The 14,645-nt window shown below is 35.8% G+C and overlaps 2 protein-coding genes across 4 annotated transcripts; both read right to left on the bottom strand.

The window, feature by feature from the left end:
• Window positions 1–197: 197 nt before the first annotated feature.
• FUT12 (fucosyltransferase 12) lies at window positions 198–6,490 on the bottom strand. Its single transcript, XM_059591612.2, has 7 exons — window positions 5,781–6,490; window positions 4,623–4,783; window positions 3,157–3,398; window positions 2,255–2,359; window positions 1,518–1,674; window positions 1,145–1,372; window positions 198–819 (listed from the first exon to the last, which is right to left on the bottom strand). Exons 1-7 carry the CDS (start codon window positions 6,159–6,161, stop codon window positions 564–566), a joined length of 1,530 nt encoding a protein of 509 aa, XP_059447595.1. The 5' UTR covers window positions 6,162–6,490; the 3' UTR covers window positions 198–563.
• A 1,735-nt stretch (window positions 6,491–8,225) lies between these two features.
• On the bottom strand, window positions 8,226–14,213 carry LOC132180025 (cold-regulated protein 27). 3 transcript variants are annotated; one of them, XM_059592865.2, is made up of 5 exons: window positions 13,941–14,213; window positions 11,507–11,689; window positions 11,125–11,395; window positions 9,156–9,286; window positions 8,226–9,041 (listed from the first exon to the last, which is right to left on the bottom strand). In XM_059592865.2, the coding sequence occupies exons 1-5, from the start codon at window positions 14,097–14,099 to the stop codon at window positions 8,883–8,885; spliced, it is 903 nt and encodes a 300-aa protein (XP_059448848.2). In that variant the 5' UTR covers window positions 14,100–14,213; the 3' UTR covers window positions 8,226–8,882. The 3 variants fall into 3 exon arrangements, with proteins under 3 accessions (XP_059448848.2, XP_059448850.2, XP_059448849.2); XM_059592867.2 differs by having other exon boundaries at window positions 9,177–9,286; XM_059592866.2 differs by having other exon boundaries at window positions 11,507–11,686.
• Between the last annotated feature and the right edge of the window lie 432 nt (window positions 14,214–14,645).

Here is a 14,645-nt window from a genome sequence, read left to right as displayed (position 1 = left end):
CCTAACCTATTTAATTAAACGGGTCAAATTTTTCAACCATAACTTACTAATTTTATATTAGGTTCATGTCGAGTAAGTGAATCGTGTAAAAAATTGTTCTCGGCCGTAAATGACTTTAAAAAAAGTTGGAAGAGCCACAGTTTCAAATGCGCTAATAAAATTTCATTAAAGTCTCAGACCAATCACAGATCTCAAGATCAAGGTTCTATGGAGGATGCTCAAGATAGAGCATAATTGCTCTACAAAGGGGATACCCTTAAATCAAATTGGACTGTCCCAAATAATTTCTCATGCGCCTAAGAGTTTAAATATGAACTCAGAATATTTCCAATATGCTTAAGGATCCACCTGCATCAAGAGGCTCACCCTCTCAGTACATACTCTAGTCATTTTCCTCCCTAAAATCTTGCATTTCATCGGTTACCGGAACATGTACAAAGATGATGAAGCATATGATGAAAACATTATGCTCAAATGAAAGCACCTTGACCTCTGAAAATATTTCAGCAGAAAATGCTGAAATCAGCAAGTCCAAGCTTGAAGTTGAGAGAGCAAACTTCAATCTAGACAAATATTACTTCAAACTTTGCACAAGGATTTCTTTTCACATGGCTTCTAAAATCACCATCCCCTTCGAATCTAAAGGTATACAGAGCTTGCCTCTGTGTCATGCCGACAGGATAAATTCTATAGACTTTTAGTTCATCCCCTCCTCTGATGCTTTCAGGTCTTTCCACCTTCCAAATTGGTACGTGTTTCAGCGAGCTAAACTTTGAGAGCACCGCAGACTCCAAGGCCTCCAGAGTTACATTCCCAGACCTGCCCATCAAAGTCCAAAATGAGTTTTCATCCCTCAGAAACATAAAGACTTTGGAAAATTTGGTCGTTGCATGGAGATGAAATTGTTATTTAGAACCAAGTTCTTCCATGCCTAGAGTACATACATCTTGCTAAAGCAGAAAAAAACTAAAAATTAAAAGAGTCAAGCAACTATAGTCATCCAAGCAGTTCAATTAATGTGTTTTTTATCTCCAGATGAAGGAAAAAAGGGTAAATATTTTGCCAGAAAAAAAGTTATTTGATTCCATACTATATTATGAAAAATGAAAAAAGGAACATCAGCAATGAAATGCAATGAGGTTACCTTAAAAAAATGGACTCCACCTCAAACCTCCCCCTTTCTCTTACATAAAGATGATACACAGTTTCTGAGCCTCTGGTGCACTTGCAGGGCCGTTTCTTGAACCCTGGGCTCTGTTCTTCTTTCTCTCGAATAATTGTTGCCAGGTGAACGCAAAGGCGGCATGATGAGTGTACTGCTGCCATATCCACAAGCGCTTTGAAAGAATCAGATGGACCCTCATACTTCCACCTAATCAACAGAAGTCTTATAGTTAACAAGACCCTTAATGAGGACACCAATTAGAAGAACATAAGAAATAAGTCCCCAGCATGTACTCACTAGAAAAGAAAGTAAAAGCATCATCAATATTGAACAGTCTAAAATTGAATTTTACCTCAATGACTGATTGTAAGCCTCGGGATTTTCTGCGAGGTGTTTCATGGTCTTGGCAACTGACTCAACATCTCCAAGCTCCCTGATATGTAGAATTGAACTAGGAGAAGGAGCAAAATCTAGAATATTCGGAGCACCAACCACCACAGGGACAGAACCTATGGATAATTAGTACCAATTTCCAATATCAGCACCATGATAATTGCCATATTGCTTAGTCAGTTTATAGATTTTCTTTAAGCATCTGTCACTCGTTTTTTCCATATATATCAATAATATTCGCAAATTATTCACAAATATTGGGAATTCTATGTACTGAGAATAATTCTATAACTGTTAAAGACCACATCTGACAAATTCACTTGGATAATTATGGTCTGAAAAGTGTTCTATAATGTTCAAAAAGCAAAGAGTGTTTTGTAAAAGTTTGCCAAACAAGGCCCTAATTTTTTAAATATATTGCTAACACAATTTCTCAAGTTTTTTAATCACACAATCCTGATTTATCCCAAATTGTATAACTTCGACACAGAAGATTGAGGAAGAATGGAATTGAACTTCAACCAAATATCACAAGCAGGAGCAAACCAACAATAGGAAAAAGTGGGGCCGGGAGCTGGGGAAGAATGGACTGAAGTATTTATCAAACACATTAAAATATAATGATGGCACAAAGGCAATATGGGATATACAGCTATATTATAAATAGGATTTGAGAGAGACAAGTAGATTGCATACCAGCAACAAGAGACTGGAAGAATTTTTCAGTGACGTAATCCTCCTCATTGGAATTCTCAAAAGCCAAACTAAATTTATAGCGTTTCAGAGTTTCTACTTTGTCCACTGCAAAAAACATATATAAATTTAACAGTAAATTTATGGATAAAATTGTTAGCTAGAAGAAAATATTAGTAAAACGTAAGAAACATTATAAAGGAAACATCAGACCAGTTAATTTTGAAGTTGTTGCAAACCTTAAAAAACACATTGGTCTATGTTCTGTCCTTTTTTGTACATGCATATTTTCTTTTGAGAACAACTAATATATGTACAGTTCACTAAGGACGTAGATTCAGCAGCCTTCCGTACAGAACCTGAAGAGACTATCTGTACAGAACAGACTTAACCTGAGAAAATCTCTTCTATTTATTTTTATTTTAAAGTAAGCATTTCAAGTAGTCATTCCCCAATTTGCTTGCAATACTTGCTTCCAATATCAACAAGTGTTATTATGGAACAATTCCAACTTTAAAGACAGGTAGAGACCTCTATATATATTTAAGCCAGAATCAAAATTCAAAGACAGCACTGCTCTCAAAACGAGTTGTCTCCATAATTATGAGACGTGCAGTAAGCTGGTGGAGCCTCAGGTTTTAGAATAATATATCAAGAAGATCACCAATGAAAAAAGTATTACATATCATATTTGGACACAACAAGAACTATCATCTACAAGGTAAAAGGCATGAAATTGGTTTGAAAAGCAAATACTTGGTGAGCTGGACTGCAGGAAAAATTGTAATAGAAAGTATTTGCCATCTTAAAAAGAATGCTCTAAACTTTAGATTTACTTAACAGATGAAAAAAAATCAGTTCAAACATAATGTTTAAAAATTGTCAAAAATATTTGAAATGTGCACCTCTTCCATCACGGTTTCTATGGCAACCACCATAAGAGTCTATCTTGATTTTAGTCTTTTCAAGTGCTTCAAGAGCTTGCAAGCGGAAATTGCGAGCACCACAGTTTGAAATGAAAGCAGCAGCAAGGGCATTCTCCGTCTTTGGCTGCACTGGTGCCATGATGTCATACTCAGCCCAGGAAAAATATCCAACAGGAACGTCTGATGAAAGACTAGTTGTCATCACAATATTATATCCCCTCCTAATACAACAAAAAGAGAATATTAGTTTTACTAACAATCATTGGCAGGGAAAAAAGGATTCAACTTTGACTAATCCGCAAAAAAATAGAAAGATATGTGGTTGAGGAAGGATCATAGAAGGTTATTTTAGCCATCTGCCTAAATGCAGATAGTGCGTTCCACATTATCCTTTTCCCAACAGCATTTAACACGTCTCGGAAATTCAACAGCTTCAAACATATTGCACTTTATACCATTTGGAAGTGTTGAATGGGATTCGCATTCGACATATTGTTGACTAGTATTGTGTGGGATTTGTGAGTAGAAGTGAATTACACTGCAGATGGTTCTCTAACAAACCCATTTTATCTTTTATTTGACCTAATTTTATGTCAAGAGTAGTTTTTCCCAATTCTTGCAAATTTCAGAATGGTTATAGTGTTTAAATTGCATTGCAAGATGTTTTTGTCCAGAAAAATATCAATTGGATAGAAGGGAATAATGGACCTTCAATGGTGCTAAGCTCTCCTTGAATGCACTAAGATCTCTCTTTTTGAGATCATTGTATGACTGGTTGGCTGGGCTTAACAGTATTCTATTTCTTCTTTTCTAGACATTTTTGTTATTGAACCTCAGATTGTAATTCTTCGGAGAACCTCCTGATAAACTGTGTACTCACGGTTCTTCTCTTTCTAATGAAGTTTCTTATTACCTACCCAAAAGATTTTTGTCCAGACAAATATTGAAATGATCTTTTACTTTGGTAGGCATAAAAACATGAAAATAAGATGCTAAAAAATGAAAAAACAAAGTTCCACTATGAACATAATTATGTTTTTCACGCATGCCCGCCTAAAAAAAATGAGAAAAGGAATAAAAAAAAAAAAAAGTGACCGTCGGTTGCCCTGTAGCCAGTGCCTAGCTCAGCCCTCAAGATTTACAAGAAGACCACCACTGTACATCTTTCTTTCAAAATATGAAAAAACGCTCTTTACAAATGAAGTAGAACCTAAGGCAAAAGTAAGAGTGAAACTACAAGCTAAAAGCGGGTGGGTGTGCTCCTAGTCAAGTTATTAATGAACAAACCAGACTAAAACATAATTTATTCCCACAAAAGAAGCAAAAATAAGGCTCTTAAAAACTTCAAACTCAATTGAAAATGTAATTTTATTTGTTCCTAAACTGAAGGAAAACATATAGTTTTCCATAATGCAATGAAGCCGTATAAGATTGTGCTTACCCACCGTCGTGCCAGAGCAATATTATTCTCTGAATAGTACTGAGCTGATTCCATTGATCGGTGAACACAAGCTGTTCCAGTTGTTTGAGCTAAACCAAATGCAGCATCAGGAACCTTGCTGGGATTAGATCCGAACTGACACCCAACAGAACAAGAATTCCACTCCTATGTAGAAGTGAACACAAAGAAATTAAGAATATACATCACAACATAAGCAAACTACATTACTTTAAAAAATGAATTAAGTTACTTTTCAAAGATCCTTGTCAAATCTCCCTAAAAAATCAACTCAAAAAAGCCTCCAGAGCTAGAAGGATTATCTCACAAATTGACAAGAACAATAAACTAAAGGGTAAGTTGCACTTTCCACCTTAAACTATACGATCATTTGCAATTTCCACCTAAACTTTAAATGTTAACAATCAATACTTTAAATTATGCAATTAGTTACAATCTGTCCTACTGTCAAAATTTTCCCAATTTTTGGTCATATTTTATTCTGAATATTCATGTGTTGTGTAATCACGAAGCAAAAAAGAAAATATGCACATGATTATATGATAATTTAATTTGCAAGCGAATTTTAAGGTTAAGTACATAAGGGAAATTAGAGAAATTTTAGTAGAGAGGACACTGCAACAGATCCATAGTTTAGAAGTTATATCAAATATGTTAGAAGATAAGAAAAGGAGAAAGGTCCAGTTAAAGAGCACAAACTTTTTTTTTTGCTTTTTAGATTATCTGTCCTCTTTTTCTTCTAAGCTTTTAGATTATCCGTCTATCGCTCAGAACCGAATTACTAACAGTTACAAATAGCTATACTAAGCAAAATGATGAGCCCACAACAACACTCTACCACATTTAGCTACCATTTCTATGCAAGATAAATAGCTTGAACTAGCATCCACATCCCACAATTACGGTAACATAAATTTCAAAGGTCCTAATGATCCACATCGAATTAGTTAGCCAAAATATTAATTTGCTAAACTGATAACAAATTTCAGATTTCCACCGCTATCCATTTTCAAATTCACAGTGAAAAATCATAATGCGCCAAAAATACAACTATATAACAACATCCCAGAAAATTTTCCATCAAAATCAATTAGCTTTGAAACAAAAACTACACAAGAACAAGGAATGGCAGAAATGCTTAAACCTTTTCAGCGCCAGTAACCAAGACGGGGTCTTTCCCAAAGTCCCTTGAATAAACAACAGCGTCCTCTCTTTCCAACCACTCCTCGCAACTCTCCGGCTCCGAAACCCGATCGCTAGCAAACGACTCCAACGGGAAATCGTCCTGCGGCGGCGACCGGTAGAACAAGTCGGCCCAGGAATCGACCAGCGCGGCGTTCTTGGCCATGTCGAGCCGACCCAGGAGGGCGATTTCTGCCACGACCACAATAGCCACCAGTAGAGGCATCAGATTGGACCATTTCTTCTTGGGTATCGACGAAAACCCATTTGAAATGGGCAAGCCATCTTGGGTCGCCGTCGTCGTCCCCGTTTTTGACCCTCTTAGGTTTGACAAAACACCCATCAAATCAAAACCCCCCCTCTCTGTTCTCTTTCGGGTGTGATTTTCCTTCTCTCTTTCCCAGGGAAGTGGGAGAGAAAACGTAAGAGAAACTCGGGAAAATTGGAGCTTTCACTCGAAGTGTGTTTGTTGGGAGCTCTGCAGATAAAAGCTTTAGAAACGAAAAATGGAGATGTTGCTCTCTAAAAGAAGCAAGACCCGATGGTCAGGCAACGATTTTTTCGCATTCAAAGTCAACCGAGAAATACTGTTGCATCATATCAATATTCAATTCAGAGATGACGTAGAAAGGCTCCGCGCGTGCGTTAAGGAATCAACGTTGGTTTGGGGTCACCTCTGGGCTGCTTGCCCTTAATCGGATCTCCAACAATTTCTCAGTTGTAAGAGAGTTTATATCAAATTTATTTGTCTAAATAGCTTAAATAGGTGATTGGATTATCCAAAATTTATGAAAGCAATCAATTTCAATCTTAACAATCACTCCTTTTAACCCACTTTTCATATTTTTTTTTTATTGATGATATGTTATACTTTATCCAATAATATCACAACACGTGCATTGTTTAGAATTGTAGGTGCTCTTCTTGATCTTAAGTAGATATTATTTTATAAAAAATAAAAATTGCTCTTACTTCTCTCCTTTACTTAATTACTCCAAAAGCAAGCTTATTTATTGATGCCAAAGACTATAACTTATTCATGATTATTTGGTAGTAAATTATGGGGTAAGATTGTTTTATGTGAGAGTTGTTAGGGGCCTATGGATTTTGCAAGTGGAGACATCATATAACTAGTCTAATTTTTGGAGTGGGTGATAGTTATTAGTTGAACTTCATTTGTTAATGCTTTTTAAATTGTACTTTTATTATTATTATTATTATTATTTGAAAAAGTGTTGACATAAATGTGAAAGTGGTTTTTGACTTGTTAATATTTTTTGTTTTGAAAGAAATAATCAAAAAGAGGAGAAGAAAAAAAAATGTTGCCAAACAATGCTTTTTGGTACATCCAAAGAGGCTCGTCCTTATTGGTCTTGGTCTTAGAGTTCTTTAATAGGAAAGTCATATATATATATATATATATATATATATATATATATGGAGTAAATAGAAACACACACACAGAAAAAGATCAAAGGGGTCAGGAGGGGAGGGAGAGAACACAAGGGGAAAATAAAAAAATATCTATAGTAGAAAAAAAAATTGAGTAAAAATTAAAACAAATTCTGTTTATACCGTAATCTTATACGTTGAGCTTGTTGTTAAGTGCACTGAAAATCCTTGTTCATCTGGTGCAACATTTGAAGATAGCAACTAAAAGAAACGGCTTTATCATTTTTGACATGATCTCAGAACTTACTACGAATTCAACACGAAATTAACAGGTTAAAGTTGAGAATCATATCATAGTTATCTTATATCTTATGCTCATGCATCGACACAACTTAAACCCGACACACGACTTTAGGACTAACAAATTTTTACACAACCCGCAAACCCAACATAAACTTAACACAAAATTAGCTAGTTAAAATTGATAGATCTAACCTATTTAATTAAATTGATCAAAGTAAAGTGGGCATATATAATATTATACACATGTTTCGATACAACCCGAACCGACACGCGAACATAAATTGTTACCCCCAAAAGGAACATCCAATGCAAGTGTTTCAATCATAGATATGCTCACTTAACATTCTCATCCAGTCAACACTATAGTCAATGCGATAATATGCAATATTTACAATATAAAAATTTTCTCCAAACTAAGTTAGAGAAATCTATTAAACTGATATTTGTTCAAATTGCATATAATTCTCATATGCATTTTTAACCTCCAACCCAATCTATTAAGTTGAATCACATGTATTTTGAACACATATCAATTTAATAAATTGAAATAGAAGAAATTTCTTCAACCAAATTTGGAAAATAACGGTATCCACATCTACAAGTGCAAAAACTGAATTTCTATATAATTGTACAAATAAGAAAAACAGAACGACAACACTTCATTGTAGTTTACACCTAAATGAAATTTGTAGACTTCATCAAAAAAATCGCAGAATCTAATCAAGTATGCTGAACCTCATTTTCCATAGATATATTAGATAGAAAGTTGTCTACAATTTGCAATCTTTGAATCAAAATAACAATTGAAAGCTCAAGAGCTCTTGTAGAACTGCAAACTTCAGTGGAAAAAGAAAAAAAGAAAAGAAATACACAAATATGTGGAGCACAACAACATGACTGACAATCAGCTCCATGCATCCACACATTTACCATATACATTAGTTGCATTTCCTACTATCTACGTCTAATAGAAGTTCAAGCTTCCCTCTGTAATAAATTTTCAGTACACAAAATTGAAGAAATGAACAGGAAAAGAAAACAGAATCCTATCTCCAATACCTAACCAACATGGTGTTTTCATCAACTTCATCAACTCCAACTCCATAGATCTTATCGAAGATATATACTACATATGAGCATACTTCACCAGCAACATGAATTTTTTTTATTCCTACTGAAGTTTTGCCAAAAATCTTTTTGTCGGCATTACCACTGCATTAACCCCAGGACCAACCCTCTATTGGAAAAAGTCACCTTTAAGTCTATAAAGTTTGTTGCTCAAAAAGCTTCTGCAATGCTTATCGCTATAATTCTTTTGGTGTATTACTGTCAATGATTATCTATCAAACTTACGATTCCAAGTCATAACTTAGCTCCCTTTCAGAAAATAATGCAGATCGGATTTCGGGCAGACAAGGCTCTCAGGGTTCTCGGACAGCAGTTCGTAACGTCCTTCTTGTTCCCTCTCTGATGAAGCGTTATCGGCAGTTGAAACATCTGTTGTGTGAAACTTTCCAAGGGGCACAACCTGCAAATGAGCACATTAGGGAGTGGACAAAAGTTAGTCTCCAAATAATGATGACTCTCCAACAATTACATGATCGCAAATTTATGAGAGATAGGTAAGCCAAGCGGCAGTTACAAATTTTCTTTTAGTAAGTACTTGATCACTGCTTGAAGCATCGGCTGCAGTCGTCTTCGACCTTTTCACCATAGATGCACAGCTTGACTTCTCTCCTTGGTCTTCATCCACAAAGTTCTGATCTGAAGTCTCTGCAAAGAAAAACCAAAAATGTATAAGAAGAAAAAGCAATATCACGAGGATTAACATATACATTACTCCCAAACAACTAGAAAAAAAGCGGGTACTGTTATATAGAAAAAGAACAAAAAAAAAAAAGAAGGGCACTAACTTATATATAGAGCATCATGCTGCAAATATGCTAAAAAATCATCAAATGCGTCCAACTAAAGAGCATAGGAAATCTTTTGCAGCCCTATGAGCTTGAATCCAGGAAAATAAATCCACAATATCTGTACAATATCTTTTTATCTATAGATCATAAGAGAGTTGACAGGCAGAAGTTTTAGAACTTACTATTACATTGTCATCTATAAAAAAGGGATTGCATAAGGGAAAAGATAATGTTGACACTCAAAACTGCACTTGATTATAATGTTTCGTTGTCATCTTTTTGTCTATTCAATCAATTGGTAGATGACCTACCTATTCAATCAATTGGTAGATGACCCAAGGAAAATAGGTTTCGTTGAAAGTAGAAAGTCAAAGTTGACTTAAAAAAGGATAAGTTCACATGTTCTCAGTCACCAACTTTCTAACTTTAGTATTCTGATTACCTCCCTCGCTGATTTTGATTTTTTTTTAAAAAAATCTGTGAATGAAATCTAACTTCCCAAAGCGTTCAGCACATGTTAACAAGCCATCAAACCACCATTTTGTACTCAATTTAAAATACAGATATCTGAGAATGTGAAAATTTAAAATACTGGATAAATGGAAGAAAAAAAATGCAGTAATTTACGTCTGTGCACACAAATTGTGCCATCCAGTCCAATGTTTTATTACACTTCTACCTGCTGAAACAAAAGAGGGGAAGAAAGATAATTATGCCGTTATGCATGTTATTTTCCAGCTGAGACATAAATCGCCTCTCTATATGTTGAGAGAAAAACAAATGTGAAAGGGTACTTTATTCCAAAAAAGTTTTGACCTGGACTCATCAGTTAGAATCAAATTTGAAAATCCTTTTATTTTTATTTTTTATAAGTTGTATATATCAAAAAGCGCAGAGAGACGCAACCCTAATACACAGGAAGTATACAAGAGAACACCTAAGACGAAAGAGAAAAGAGAACAAGAAAATCATAAAAGCTTATAACTAAAGGTGTTAAATAAGCAGTTGTCCAAGTAAAGAGGGAAAAAAAGTAGGACTTGAGCTCCTCTAAGGTCCTCTCAAGATTATCAAAGTTCCTATCGTTTCTTTCCCTCCAAAGCTCCACATAAGGCAAAGAGGCGCCATCTTCCAGACGACCACACTCCGAGAGTTAGATAAATTTGAAAATCATATATGTATGAGGAGCAACCAAGCAACTTACTTAAAGTTCTCTAACCTTACATTCCAGGTGCTTGGGCAAGAACAGAGCAGATATACCAAATTTCAAATTTACATTTGCAACTGTTTCTTCAGACTAATGAGATCTAAACCATTAGAGCCTTTATAAGTGGTAACACAGTTATGTGAAGAGCTTTTTTACTCATGATTCCAACCTGAGAAAAATTGGAGAGAAATTAATTTGTATGCCACCCATTTTTGGGGGGTGTATCTAGTCTGATACACTCCTGTAACAACCTACATGCCATCAGTCAGCATCCTGAAAAACTGGAAACTTTTGTTTCCACAATTATGTTTCACCAAGAGAATAGAGTTGCATGTGTGTGTTTGAGAGAGGAGGGAGTATTATGTGTTTTTAAATTTTAAATGAGATTAGAGATTGAAACTTGAAAGAATGTGTTATAATTATGCATAGAAAAGCTGTGGTGTACAAGCTAAGCAGGGCATTGCAGGTAAACCAAAGTTAATCAAAATTACCTGTAGTGCCGCCAAAAGATCCCTGATGATCCAAACCTCTTGATGATCCACTGGCAAAAGTCAAATTCCCTTTTAAATGAGTCCCTTCATGATGAAACACACCATGTTCTTGGACATAAAGAGATCTCTCAGCGCACCGTTTGCCTGAAGATGTAAAATGTCGTATCCATGGACTTCCTAGAACAACATGAGAATCAGCAGTGCTGTCCAACAAATTATCATTTCTTTCAAAGTTGATCTTCTGCCAGCGGCCATCTCGTAGAACCATGAACTGAAAATTAATAATAGAAAATAAGACTACAATACCAGGGTTTTGCATGAGATAACCAACAACCCAGCCACACTGGAGATATGATATAGATATACTCATTCACTGACTAACCTCATCAGAAGAATTGCGAGTTTTGGTTCTAGGTTCTTTGGGTGAATATGTCCCACGGACATTATCTTGCGAGCACAAGCCACGCAAACACATTGAACGTTGCAAGTCAGTAACAAATGATGCCTCTAAGGAATTAAGATACAAACTGTGCTTCTGATCTGTCCACTCTGTCAACTGCCCCTGCTATAAAAATACCAATATGAGGAGGACTTCATATCTTTTGACCAGCAATTGAATAGTCAAGCTTTATCACTATCTTTTGAGGAAATGTGTTAAAAAGGGAAAAAAAATCCTAAGTAACAAAAAAATTATTAACTTAATATCCAACTCATTGCTGAAGATCCTGATACTAGGTTTTATGCTTTTCTCCTCTTTCTTTTGACTTTATTTTATCCTGTCAAGCAAATGGCAAAGCTCAAATACTAGAACCCAGGCTCGTGGTCCAGTGGGTAAAACACTAAAACATTCCCTGAGGAAGATAAACATCATATTAAAAAGAAACCTGCCTAGGAGAAAAAAATTGGTTTCCTCCCTAAGAAATCTTAAATACTGCAAGGTCCAACATACATTATGGTAAGGCAAATTTTACACACTTTAAACGGGAGCAAATCGCCCGTTTATTACCACTCTTAATGGTCTTGATCCCCCAGTAGGTTGCGGTTAAGTAGTAAGAGACTGACCAGGTGCAGGATCCCCGGTATATCCTTATTCAATAGGGGGCAGATATCCAATGGCTATAAGCAAAAACGGTGTGATTCTACTTTCTCAAACAAGTCATAACATTATAGCCCTTAATAAGATCACTTATATCCATGTCTCAAGTAAAATATTATTCAAAAACCAGTCTTTGAACTTATCAAAAAAAAAAAATCAAATAAAGTGATTACATGTTTGGAATGAATTTGAATAAAGACCAGTCTTTTAAGGGTTTCATCCTCTTCTTGCATCATGAGTACGGAACACGCACCACCCAAAAAAGTAGTCTCATTGCCCATAAGATATCTTTGCATCTCTTGCTGTACCCTTCTGAGGATTTAAGCTTCATTACCAACTTGTGTCATTGGCAATTATCCTTCCTTTGATGCAAATGTCCATTACATGTTAAGATATGGAATTAAGACTTTTATTATTGGGTCAAATTGGAGCTTTTTTATGGTGCTCTGCCAAGGATTTATAGTCACCGATCTCGAACGATCAAGTGTCCTGGTGGTCTAAATAAAGCAAAAATCATACAAATTAAGAATATTAATGGATTTACAGGCAATACGATCACCTAATATATCCTTTAATAAATTCATATGGCATCTAAATACAAAAATTAGGCTCCTTGTTATCCATATAATCATATTACCGGCTTGTGAACCGGGGAATGGGGGGTTGTGATGTTCTTAGGCTCTGTCTACTGTGCTACAAGCCACTGCGTGATCCAAAACACTTGTTTACAGCTGGTCATCTTTGCTCCACTCAAAATTCCTCCACAACCATGCCATGTTCTACATTACTCTAAGGGGAAACTTCGCTTGAAAAAAAGTGTTGGAGTTGCTTCCAACACTTTGGACACCATGACAGGGGAGAGTATATCTCAAACCATTTGTTATCAAGTAAAGCCATCGATAATAAAATCACTCCATAAGAAGATTATTCAGAATATTAACAAACTGAGCCATAAGGAATAAGTACATAAAAATAGCCAATATGGGGTCTCAAAATAATCGATATTTCATGAAACTCCACTCTAAACTGCACACACTGGCAATTCAAACTAATAATTAAGAAACTAGAAGGTGAAAGCAATACTGGAAAAGATAAGCGTGCAACTCAACCGAAATTAAGGCACCCAAAAAAAAAAGGGTAAAAGAGACACCCCATTATAAATTGACTTCAAATAGGAAGCAGGCATAATCCATTGTATATTTTGATTTCCCAATTCATACAATTCTAGTCCATGTTTGATTGTCAGCTTATGTGCAATTAAAGTGTAAAATTGAGGAAACAATTAAAGAAGAGAAGAAAATGCACCTATAACTTATATTGAAGGAAATAAATATTTAAAATAGAAGCACTCTATTTTAAATATTTATTTAAAATGACAAGAGCTGCAGTGAACACAGATAATTCAGACATTTAAAAGGGAATTTAGACACCTAAAATAGAAGCGGCAATCATTTCAAATTTTTCTTTTTCTTTTTCTAAATTACTCATTTCAATCGAAACTAAACTTTTTTTTTTTTTTTTTTTGAGAGAGAGAGAGAGATTCAAAAAATCAAATGCCATGCAAGAAAAAATTGTAGAATCCAACAGAACAAAAAATATCACCAAAAATATAGCACACGTAATTTCAACCAATCAAAAACATAAAAATCATTTTCTTGTCTATTTAAATATCGAAAAATTCAAATTTATTATAAAAATAAAAAATAAAAACGAAATTTACCGTTTTTGCATTTCCACAATGGCGTGAAGGTTCTTTGCAAGTGTCAGCTGTGATGGCAGACGAGTCCGAGCTCGTCCGAGTCGACTCGCTCCCACAACCGGCCATGGCCTGAGGCTGCAGAGACGGCGTCGGAATATTTTGCCGGAGATTTTCTCTCATTCCTATTAAACCGACCCGGAATGCGTAAAAGAATAAACGAAAATCGGTGAGAATTTCACAGAGAAACCCTCCGAGAGAGAAGAGAGAGAGGGAGGAGGAGAGGGAGAAGGCGAGGGAGAGATTGTTTGTTAGGTTGGGGCCAATAAAGGCTCCACATGGCGTCGCTTTTACACGTGTCAGCACCATCAGCTGGGTGCCACGTCAGGAATGCGCGATAAAAAATATCTTCGGCGAATGTCAGCCAAGATATTTTTTCTTCCTTCCACCTGCGGCTTCAGCGAGAAGCGGCCAAAACGGTATATTCGGGTCGGGCGAGTGGTGGACACTCGCCTTGGACGAGCGTGCTTGGGAAAGGAAAGGGATCAGACTCGATTATTAGCGTGCCACGCAAGGCGATGAAGCAGGGGGTAATGATCGGGTGGTGGTGGTGCACATAAAAGTCAAAGGAATGCCCAATCATCATCTGACTCGGAAAATATCTAATTTTCAAGTTAATTTTTTTTAATTACTCGACAATTCATGGATGGCATGAGTCATCAAAATGAA

Source organism: Corylus avellana, chromosome 4 (genome assembly GCF_965113065.1).
Source record: "Corylus avellana chromosome 4, dhCorAvel1.hap1.2, whole genome shotgun sequence".
Taxonomy (NCBI): domain Eukaryota; kingdom Viridiplantae; phylum Streptophyta; class Magnoliopsida; order Fagales; family Betulaceae; genus Corylus; species Corylus avellana.
This window is presented reverse-complemented; position numbering and strand designations above follow the sequence as displayed.

Excerpts from the sequence above, each read along its gene's own strand:
- FUT12 (XM_059591612.2), bottom strand. The coding sequence starts at position 6,161 with ATGGGTGTTTTGTCAAACCTAAGAGGGTCAAAAACGGGGACGACGACG. Across the intron at positions 3,399-4,622 it reads AATATTGCTCTGGCACGACG|GAGGGGATATAATATTGTGA; the intron begins GTGGGTAAGCAC and ends TTGTTGTATTAG. Across the intron at positions 820-1,144 it reads GTGGAGTCCATTTTTTTAAG|GTCTGGGAATGTAACTCTGG; the intron begins GTAACCTCATTG and ends TTTGATGGGCAG.
- LOC132180025 (XM_059592865.2), bottom strand. The coding sequence starts at position 14,099 with ATGAGAGAAAATCTCCGGCAAAATATTCCGACGCCGTCTCTGCAGCCT. Across the intron at positions 11,690-13,940 it reads ATTGTGGAAATGCAAAAACG|CAGGGGCAGTTGACAGAGTG; the intron begins GTAAATTTCGTT and ends GTATTTTTATAG. Across the intron at positions 9,042-9,155 it reads TACTTACTAAAAGAAAATTT|GTTGTGCCCCTTGGAAAGTT; the intron begins GTAACTGCCGCT and ends GCTCATTTGCAG.